Here is an 11,348-nt window from a genome sequence, read left to right as displayed (position 1 = left end):
TTACTTTTTAATAGGACCTGTCAAAGTCAAAATAGTTTGTATAGTTGTGAGTATGAGCAGTATAATGGCTGCCACAGTTGAAGCTCCTACCCAAGGACTACTAAAATAATTGTGCATTAAATTCGCCTTCATTCTATTCCATGGTTTTTCACAATGTTCAATTGCTTTTGTTATTTCTTCTTTGTAATAGAAGCTAGAATATGTAGTGATTCCTTTTCCGATTTTGTTGAAGAGGGTAGCAACTTCTTTGTCCTCTCCTATCCAGTTCTCTATGATTCCTTTCTGGAAAAGCAAATTCACATCTTTGTCTGAGTCGATAAGATGATTCATGAAAGTTGCATAATCGCTAAAATATCTAGGATCTACATCAGATGATTGTTGCTCATACGCAATGAGATTTCGCAGGACAGTTTCTGTACCATCTACGACTAGAAAACAAGGGATTGTCATCAATCCATTCTCGAACTTTATATTAAGTAAACTTGTCACATTTTTTACCTTTGCAAAGCTAACTCCAGCTTCAGAAAGCTCTGTTGCATTTGGCATCACCCTTTGACACTTTATGCTATTGTTTAACTTTTTCATGGGATTCCCTGTAACATCCGACAATTTAAAAATGAATATGAAGAAGCTTGAAATTTGGAAATAGTCATTTTTGGAAAAATTTAAAATCTGGAAAATTTGGCTAAGTGTGGAAATCAGTGAGTTTTTGGCCAACTTTGAGCAGTCATAACTCCTAGATCAGGATGATTTAGGAGTAGTTCCAGTTATGGTTTCGAAGCTTGTGGAACGATCTTTCCAACGCCACTGAGTTTGCTCGATTCCAAGTTCGTATGAGCGAGTTATGATCTTTGAAAGTTGGGCAGTTGGCAGGGATTCCGTTCCTGAAATTTAAGGGCATTTTGGTCTTTTCACAAATAATTTCTTTTGAGCTTATATTGTTGTATTAGGCTGATATTTGGATCATTTTGTCCCATTTTGAAAGAGAAAGAGTTAGGGTTCAAGAGAAGAAGAAGAGAAGAAGGAGAAGAAGAAGAGAAGAAAGAGGAGATCAACAAGATTTGTCAAGATCATTGTGGATTTTCGTCGGGGGTGATCCCTATCAAGGTATGTGAGTCTTTAGTGTGGGTTTATCCTTTCCCCCCACATACCAAGCTCGTTTTTATGATTTGAGAAGAGATTGGATTTGTTGTTGAAGTTGTTGAAGTTGTTAGTTGTTGTTGATGTTGTTAGTTGTGTTGTTGAAGTTATTGTTGGTTGTGGGACAGGATTGGGCTGTGTATTTGAGTTGTGACCTATTGTATATTGAGGGATTTTATGATCCTTAGTGTTGGTTGGTTCATACCCCCACACACCAACTCGTTTTTAATTCCAAGAGAAGATTTATTGGTTGTTGAAGTTGTAGTGGTGTTGTGTTGAAGTTCTTGCTGATTTAGTACAGATTTCTGGCTGTGATTTTTGAGTTGAATCTATTGTATAATAAGGGTCTTTATGATTCTAAGTGTTGCTGCTGAAACCTTGAGGTTGAGAGGGTTTAGAATTGGAAAGAAACAAGGGGAAAAAGTCGGATTTTTGGGGAAAAAGGGGCTGGGCTGTTGCACCTCTCCTAGTGCCAAGGACACCAATCCTTCCCTTTCATTCACCATTTCTTTTTTTATACATGTTCCTAGGTATTATACCTATGTTTCCTAGTTGTTTCCAACACTCCAAGGTACTTCCAAAAGTCAAGTAAAACTACAAGTCAAGTGAAGTTAGTTTCCAAGTCAAGTGAAGTTAGTTTCCAAGTCAAGTGAAGTCAAGCTTAGAAGTAAGTAAGTCAAAGCAAGTCTTTAAGGTTTTCCAAGAGTCTTCATTGAGCGTTTTAACTTCATTCTAAGGCTCAAGTTCCAAGTTAAGTATTGAGTTTCAAGTCAAGTCAAAAGTTAAGAGTTTCATGTTAAGTTAAGAGTTTCACATCAAGCCAAGAGTTCAAGTAAAGTAAAGAGTTTAAAGTTGAGTTCTTTTCTCAAAGTTATTAGGGAACTATGTATTCCCAAAGAAGTTTTAAAGAAATGTTTTTACATTTAAACAAGGTTGGAAACTGAGATTTCCAAAAAGCCTTCGGGCTAGTTTTTGAGTAATTATCTCATATCAGCAGGAAGAAATATGTTTTAAAAACATAAGAGCCAGTACATTTTTGGGAGTAGTATCGAGCACCGAATTGGGGGAGCGTTCAAAGAACCCACAGCCCCCATAGAACCATGTTAGCCACCATGGGTAGAAAAAGATCATACTTTTTAGATGAATCCTTTTCAGATTAGACTAGTGGATCCATTAGTCAGTTCAGGTCTTATACCTTTGGCCGGGTATAAGATGCTCTGGCAGCGTGAGGTCGATCGCTGTATCATCACTATAGCTCTTATGTGATGGTTGTCGGTTAGAGAAACTCCCACAGCAGTTATTGTATTTTTCATACACAGAGATTATTGTATTTTTTATATACATCAGTTCATTGTATTTTTATACACATTTCAGGCTTATTGTATCCTTGTATACACACAGAGTTCATAGCATGTTTTAAGCAATCTTTCTTTATATCGCACTTGTTTTAAATTGCCTTATATTGAAAGAAGTCAGTCAGGTTGAGTTAAGTTAAGCCAGGTAAGCTATTCAGTTTCTTCCAGTTTTCCTTCTAGCCTTTGTTGCTTAGTTTTCCAGCTTGCATACTCGTACATTCCATGTACTGATGCCAGTTGGCCTGCATCGTTTGATGATGCAGATTCAGGTACCCCGGATCAGCATCCTGCACGTCGTTGATCCAGCTGAGCACTCCAGAGTCAGTGGTGAGCCTCCTTGCATTCCGGAGGACTCAATTATTTTGTGTTCTTAGTTTTTGTTTTATTAGGATGTTGCGGGGTCTGTCCCAACATCCATCTCAGTATTTTAGAGGCTTCATAGACAGACAGTCAGTCAGTTAGTTTTGAGTCTCTCATCTATATATATGTAAATATTCTATTTTGAGATTCGAGTTGCCTTTATGGCCATATTTTATAAGTTAAGTTGTTTTGTAATATTGCATTGCATTGAGTTATTCTGTTGAGGTTTCCGCTGAGTTAAGAAAGCCAGGCCAAGGGTTCGCTTGGGGCTAGAAATGGTCTCCGGGTGCCGGTCCCGCCCAGGGTGTAGGCTCGGGGCGTGACATTCCCATGACATGAAACTATGTGTACTAGATGAAGTAAATGTTTGATATTTTCTGCATTACATTCTATCTTTTCAGGGGATTCAAGGTCCATATTTGGCCGGTTAACAAAAAAGGTAAACACCTTATTCACCAGTATTGCCAATGGTAATTCATCATCTTGCTTTGTCATGTCATGAAGCTTGTTGACGACAAAGAAAGGAAGTTGATTTTCTAGTAACATCAAGTCTCGGAGTATGTAAACATGATTAATATTAATAATCTTGTCTTCTCCTTTTGGATATATTCCATAACACTCTCGAATAAACTCAACCACAAAACAACCATCAAATAACAACATTTCGCAAAATTCATGACCATCGTTACCAAACTTTTCTAAATCTTCGTAACACTTCAATACTTTCTCCTTAACTTTCTCCAATTCACTGATGTAACTTTTCACATCAAGTCTCTTATTTCGTTGAAGAAACCGTCGTAGGTATAATAGTTTGTACTTTTTCATTGGACCAAGTTGAGTATTCTTCTTATGGTAAGGACCAATGGAGACCATCTTCGGTGTATAAGCATCTGGATTTGATTCACGTTGCCACACATTTACTTTGAATAGCGTACACGATTTAATAGATGAATTGTCTAAATCCTCAAACATTTCATCAATTCTTTCATTTATGTTGATTAAATGATCCACTTTCCTCCCTTCTTCTATCTGTAACGGAGAAGAGGCAAGTATACCCTTCTTAACTTTGTGGTCTAGATTAAATATATATTTCGTAAAAAAAAAGTAATGCATATATACCTTCATTGTTTTATAAATGATGCATATTTACCCCTTTTGTTAATAGAATGAATTAAAAATAATATAAAACTAATTTTTTAATTTCAAAAATGTCATGTGACTTTAAAAAATTACCACACCTTATGCATTACCCCTCCAAATCTCATGAAATTCATGCACATATATAGAAAAAGATTATGCATTTAATTGTCAATAGAAAAGTGTGTTAATGAAATAAAATAAATAAATTTATATAGTTGAGAGAGACCTCATCTTTTTTAGTTTGAGGAAGCAGTGGAATTTGGTCATCTCTTGGGGTAATCTCAATGGAGTGATCTCCCATACTTCTTTCTTCAACTATAAGTCCTACAAAAGAAAGTTGTTTGTTTTTAAAGAAATTTTGATCGAAATAAGTCATTATTTAAAACCGTTTATCAAAATAATATATTTTTCTGAAATTTTACAAAATTAGAATAAACATATTTCTTAATAACGTTTTGGCTTTATTTCATTCAAAAGAATTCAATGAAAAAAATACAAAGATCTGACGGAGTAAATAGATATAAAATATTACTATCAGTAACGTTTTATAATTCGTCACTCTGACACACATTTTACACCTAATTACGTTACTCAGAATAATGTTGGAGGCAGAGGCCAATTAAAGGATCATTCATAGACTCAAGGTTGAGATTTGAGAATTCATCCTCTATTTGTAAACATAGGAAAATTAGAAACAAAAGTGTTGAAGGCAGAGGCAAATATAGTTAATATTCTACGGGGTAGACTATAGACTTAGTAAATAATTTTTTACAAGAAAAATAGATATATATAATGTAAAAATCACTAGAATTCTAAAGAAACGTTACCGTAATACCTCAGAGTAACAAATTATAAAACGTTATTGATAGTAACATTTAATAATTGCTTATTCTGAATAAAATATTGACTAAAACGTTATTGAGAAGCACGTTTATTCTAGTTTCGTAAAACTTCAAAAAATAAGAACGTATTAATTTGATGAATTGATTTAAATAATAACTTTGGTCAAAAATTCATTTTTTTAAATCAAATTAATTACAAAATTTGATTTGAAAAAGAAAAGACAAGCAAAAAGGAAATCAATTTTAATTTTCTTGTAGCTTTATGAAAAAGAACCCTATATACATGTCTTGTCATAACCTGTAGAAAAATAAACTAATTTGAGGTAACCTGGCTTAATATATACATATATATAAAACATTTAAAATAATAATTACCTTTTTGATTTATCTATTTATAAATTGAAAATGGACTAGTTGGAGTGTACTTGAGTTTCTTCTTAAATTCTTCTCTCTTCAAATTTTATGAGGGTGAAGAATGAGAGATGGAGAATAAAAAATTCTATATGAGTATTATATATAGATTTTCTTTTGTGTGATTGCAAGCCTGCCTATATTACTAACATGAAATAATGTACATTTTTGAGAAAAGTATCATGGAATAAATAAAGCTTCAGTATTACAGAATAAATGAATAATACATAAATCATAGAATAAATAAAGTTTCAATATTATTGAATAAATGTGTAATACATAAATATGTCTTTTAGTTTGACCTTGACTAATATTTATACCCCTTCTAACTTTGCGTGTGCCCAAATAAACACTTAAATTTGTACAGAGTTGAACAAACATATGCACAGATTCTCCGTGGCATCCTACATAGGGCTGGGCATTCGGTATTTCGGTTCGGTTTTGGTTTTTTTTTTTTGGTTTTTTCGGTTTTTGGTTCTTGTACAACGTGTACCGAACACCGAATCGAAATAATTTGGTTCGGTTCGATTTATGTTATTTCGGTTCGGTTTTGTTAATTTAGTTTTTTGTTATGGGCCTGCTTAGTGGAATTTTTAAAATTTTGTAATTTTTTTGTTTATTTTATTTATATTTATTTCTTTTTGCTTATTTTACTCTGTTTTTCGAATTATTGTATGATTCAAAATAATAAGTTGTCATTAACATTGAAATTTAGCCTTGTTATAACATTGAAATTTACCGATCATTGCTGTGCTGCGGCTGCCTGCTGGTCGACTGGCGACTGTTGCATACTGCTGGTCGCCGGAATGGTCGATGCTGCTGTAGTCTGTAGACGACTAGACGTGGGAACGGTAATTTTTGCCTTTTGGGAAGTGGGTCTGTAAAGTTGAAAAGTTTGAAAAGACAAATTTTTGTTTTTAATTTTTAATTATAATATTTATTATTTAATATTAATAATTAATATAATATTAATATATATTATAATATAATATATTTCGGTAAACCGAAATACCGCATTACACAAAAATTACATACCGAAAACCGAACCAAAATACCAAAAAATACAAAAACAAAACCGAATACCGAACCGAAAACCGAAATACCGAAACCGAATCACCAAAATAATTCGGTTCGATTCGATTCGATTCGGTTTTTCGGTGATTATGCGCAGCCCTAAATTTCTACATGTGTTTTGCCACATAAAACGTGTGTTTATGGCATAAAGTTAGATGTCTATTGAGGCAAACAAAAAGGTATATATGCCTAGAATAAATAAAGCTTCAGTATCATAGAATAAATTATTTTTTTCTATCTTTTATCACATAGGATAGGCCAAGAGTCATCCAAAGTTATAGTAGAAAAGGAGTCATTAATGAAAACTTTAATTTGGTGTTCCATATACAATGCTTTATCATCTGATAAGAATATAATTTATTCTTCTCCCTGTACTTACAAGCAGCCAAAGATTTTTATATATTTCTCCCGACAAACAATAACATGTTACATGAGGTCCCTTAAACCCTTTTTGTGGAGAGTATTTTTACAAGTTTAAGTGCATATTTGTGCAAATTCAAAGTTGGAGGACATAATTATCTATTGAAGCTAAGTTAAGAGTGTGATTGTTTCTTCTTTTGTGTTTAAATAAACCATAAATGATGTTTACCAATAATCACTTAATCATATTATGATTATTAAAGTCCACTTATTTTATTTTTTTGTATACATATCTTTGAAGGTACGAAATTAAAAAAATTAAATTTAAAATATTTTTTTAAAAAAATTGACGGGTGTGGCGGGGGAGGGGGTTGTCAAGGTGGGGGGGGGGGGGTGACGTAAAGTATTTTTCAAAAGCAACTTTTTTCTTGGGGGGAGGGGGTAAGGAGTAGGGGTAGTAGGGATTGGGTGAGGTAAAAAATCAATAATAGCATTTAAATTATTTTGTTTGGGGGGGGGGGGGGGGGGGGGGGGTTGGTTTGTAATTTGAAATGTAAAAAATAAGAAAATTTGAAACATTTTGAATGGGGAGGGTCGGGTACGGGGTATGGGTAGGGTAAGAAAAAAAAAATTAAAGGATGAAGTAGAGTTTAGGAAAATGTTTTCCTTAATTTTGGAAGGAAAGTCATTTTCCTTAAGTTTGAGGAAAATAAATTGATTTGAAAAACATTTAAGGCCAACCAAATATGAAATTAAAAATTGGAAAACATTTTCCAGAAAATGTTCTCCTCCATACCAAACACGCTCTAAATGGTAATTACTTTTTCCTCATTGATTAAAGGCTTCAAGTTTAAGTCCCAAAAAAAAAATTCACCTTTCAAAATGAGATATTCTATCACAAATTCAAATAAATTAAACTGTAAAATAAGTATCAAATTATATATTGATTGACAATAATAATAAAAAAATAACAATGACTAAGAATATTATAAATAGCGATATTTTTTTTTATGTCTATTCAACTCTTGCTTGTCCTGGATTTTTCATTGCTATGAAGTATCTAGATACGTGTAGGGTAGGGGTACTGTCAATGTTAGATTCGATCTCTTATTTTATAAAATTAATATCATATCAATTTTTGATTATTTTATTTTACTTCATAATTTGTGGTTTAGTTAATTTTCGATTTTTTTTGTTAAAACATTATGATAGGAAGATGTGTAGGACATAAATTAGAGTAGAATATTAGTAGGTAAGAATGCGATCATACTAGTTGTTGACACTCAATTTTGGATCTCCACAATATATATTAATCATCGAGTTTCTTAAATTCCAAACGATTTGAAATAATTGACTTTATAAAATTCAAAATATTTTTAAAGTTATTTTAAATAGTTTTGTCACATTTTATAATTTTTAAATAATATATATGTTTTAAATAATTATGTACATAATTAGTATATTTTATGAATATTCGAAAATTGTCTCAAAAGGATTTTAGTTTTAGTTAAATGTTTTGTCAACTAATTTGGTTTAAGTAATAGTTTATATTTTTAAATTAATTAATTTATAATTAAGTTAATTATTTTATTTTGTTAAGATTAAGATACTCGGTTATTAATATTAATTCGTTTTCGTTAATCTTTAGTTGGATTCGCTAATAAAATTCATCTGGCTAGATTGTTAATTCATTCCTAATCTTTTATTTGCAATTTTAGCCATTATTTCCCCACCCTAAACCCATTTGAGACCAAGTTTTGGGCCTATTTCTTCAGTCCAACCGGCCCAAATTCTACTCTAAATGAATCAGTCCACTCTCAATTCTCTCAAATGCAACAAGATCCAGCCTACTTTATTTTTCAACAATCCAAACATACAATACACAAACAACATACGTACAGCAAACGCTACCAGACCCCTGCGTCTTTTTCTTCTTCTTCCTCAACACGAAGAAACCCACAATCTCCAGCAATCCAAAATCGAGAACCCAGAAAGCCGACCCGAGTTCAGAAAATCCAAGTCGCGTGACCCTCTTCTCTCCCTCGTTCTCCGTACAGAATTCAGGTCTCTCCATCTCCATCTTTGATCGTCCATGTGAAAGAATCGGACGGTCCCCTCTTTGAATCCGTTGAGGAGGTGTACGAAATGGAGTCAGCAGCCTTATTCTCCAAGGGAGCAATTCGTTTTTTTTACAAAAAAAAAAGGGAACAAAAACTCCAAAAAATAGAAGCAAAGTAGTCGAGAGAACAGAGAAAGGAACAGAAATATATAGCCTACATTTTGATAGTTTCATTCGAACATAGCGAAGCGGAGCAAAGAGGGTCCTCTTTGTTCATTGCTCGTCGGAGTTCATCGTATTTTGTAGTTGTGGAAAGCTCTTCACCTCGAGTTCCCAGTCGCTGCCCGGAAAGGGGTAAACCTCTGTTTCGTTTGACATTTAGTTGATATGCTTACTGTTTCTGCTCCTCTCAATTACGTCTTGGCGTTCTTCATGTTATAATTGGATAAATTTGATGACCGTTTTAGCTAACTTCTCTGCTTGTGTCGGAGTCTCGTCTACTGTTCCATATAAATATGTCTGAAAGTTTTTTTTCAGTGCTTTGTTTCTTTTCTGATTAGCTATTAGTATTATCTTCATAGTCTTAAGTGTTGAATCTACTTAGTATACTTAGTTTGTCTCTCTGTTTGTCATCTGACTGTTAGTAAGAATTATTGCTTGTTTAGGTGTTTATCGATATTCATGTTATTGTTGCAAATGATAATCTTACAGCTTCTTGTTTGGTGCTATTGACATCCCTCAAAGCATGCTATTAGCTCGGTTTCTCTGTTGAAAATTGTTGTTGTGATGCCTATTTCGTCCGTTAGCATTTTCTTTGATTCTATTGTTCATGTTCTTTGGTTAAATACTTCCTCGAGTCTCAATCTGTTGTGTTTTCTTGCCTTGGCACCTCTCCAAGCTTGTTCTAGTGATTGTTTGCTTTTGGGAAAATTGTATGATCACTTGGTTTTCCTTATTGATCAAATCTTGTGTTTAGTATGGATGATAGGTGTTTGATTGTATTGTTAGCATCCTAACTTTAACTTTGTCCTACTTGGGAATTTAAGCATGTTGGATTTTGCTTAAAATTTTTACTAAATTTCATTATAATTCTATTGTTTTGATGCGTGTCATTAGAAATATTTGGTCTAGTGGTCGTTTTCTTGCTCATTCATGTGTCATTACTTGAATCTCTTGTTCTAAAAGATGTTAAAGAGTCCCTTGCTAGAGTTTAATGATACTTTAAAAATGGGGTCCCAAGGAGTTAGGTGTTGATATTTCGATGTTCATTATTTGGAAATGTTGTCCAGTATCTATTGTAATGACCAACATTGTACAAAATTACAAATTCCCTAGTTAAATGTGGTCTTTCTTCATTGTGTTTAGCATCTGTTTTGGGCCTACTTCATTAATCAGCCAACTAATGGCCTGAAAACAAAATAATTGTTTCCTGGTTCAAATAGCTTCTTTTTTCTTACTTGATTGATGTACCTATCAGTTGTTTCCTCGATTTCCTCCATCATATGCTAATATGTTATTTTCTTTGTTTGGCATGAACACCACATCAAAAAAACATGAAAGACGTTAGTAATAAGTTCTATCCCATTTTTTTACATGCGATGATGTAAAAATATGAAGTTAAACAAAGATAAACAAATTGAAACGAAGTGGCTCAAGAACTGGCTCTTCTAAAATACATCCAATAAGAGAAATTTAAATCATATATTAAAGGAAAGATATCTAATATCTTACAACTTACTACTCAAATTAAAAAAATACCAATGTAATCAATATAAGTAGCATATTATTAGGTTTAGGAGATGGAACTTTAGGTACAATTGAGACAATTACTATTTACTTAACGACATTTATCTAGAATGTTGGTTATTAAAAGTATCTATATTATATTATTATCGTTAAATATAATATAGTGACAATTATAATATTCTCTCAAAATTATTTATTTGTTATAATGTACTGGATGGGATGTTGTATAAGACATTTAAAAATTACCTGATTCAAAACGGACTAGTTGGAGTGTACTCGAGTTTCTTCTTAAATTATTTTGTTCTGCTTAACTTTTATGAAGGTGAAGGAATATGAGAGATGGTGAATATTAAATTCGATATGGGTATACTATATATAGATTAATTGCAAACCTGCCTATATTTCTAACATGAAATAGTGTGCATTTTGAGAAAAGTATCTTAGAATAAATAAAGTTTTAGTATCAAGAATAATTGAAGAACAACACTTTTAGGGTGTGTTCAGTATGATGGAAGATTTGCTATTTTTTTCTGAAAAATATGTGAGTTTCTTATTTATTTTTAATGTTTGATAAATAAGTTGAATATAATATTTGTATAAAATTTAAGCAAGCACAATTAAGGTTGGCATAGGGGTTAAGGATGTGAGGGTAGTGGGGAAGAGGACTATGAGATTGGTACATAGGCATATTCATAATTTCAATAGGATAAGTGCATTATTTTGAAAAAGGACGATCTACGATATATTTTCTTAGATTGAAGAGAAGAAACCATTTTGTGCAGTTGATTTTCTTCTTTAAGAATATGATCCAAGAATTGACAATATGCTTCGTTTCACTATACTTACCTTTAGGGGTGGGCA

At 32.6% G+C, this 11,348-nt stretch overlaps 1 protein-coding gene across 1 annotated transcript; it reads right to left on the bottom strand.

The window, feature by feature from the left end:
* On the bottom strand, nucleotides 1-8,762 carry LOC125819156 (putative UPF0481 protein At3g02645). The gene is made up of 5 exons (XM_049498663.1): nucleotides 8,582-8,762; nucleotides 5,988-6,074; nucleotides 4,222-4,319; nucleotides 3,186-3,884; nucleotides 1-594 (listed from the first exon to the last, which is right to left on the bottom strand). The coding sequence occupies exons 1-5, from the start codon at nucleotides 8,760-8,762 to the stop codon at nucleotides 1-3; spliced, it is 1,659 nt and encodes a 552-aa protein (XP_049354620.1).
* Nucleotides 8,763-11,348: the final 2,586 nt, after the last annotated feature.

Source organism: Solanum verrucosum, unplaced genomic scaffold (assembly GCF_900185275.1).
Source record: "Solanum verrucosum unplaced genomic scaffold, falcon-dt-bn FXZP01000252.1, whole genome shotgun sequence".
Classification (NCBI taxonomy): domain Eukaryota; kingdom Viridiplantae; phylum Streptophyta; class Magnoliopsida; order Solanales; family Solanaceae; genus Solanum; species Solanum verrucosum.
This window is presented reverse-complemented; position numbering and strand designations above follow the sequence as displayed.

What these genes read in the sequence shown, in the direction of transcription:
- LOC125819156 (XM_049498663.1), bottom strand. Translation starts at nt 8,762, where the DNA reads ATGGAGATGGAGAGACCTGAATTCTGTACGGAGAACGAGGGAGAGAAG. An exon ending in CCGCAGCACAGCAATGATCG is followed by an intron (nt 4,320 to 5,987) that starts GTAAATTTCAAT and finishes TTTCTTTTGTAG; the next exon opens with GACTTATAGTTGAAGAAAGA. An exon ending in TACACATAGTTTCATGTCAT is followed by an intron (nt 595 to 3,185) that starts GGGAATGTCACG and finishes TCGGATGTTACA; the next exon opens with GGGAATCCCATGAAAAAGTT.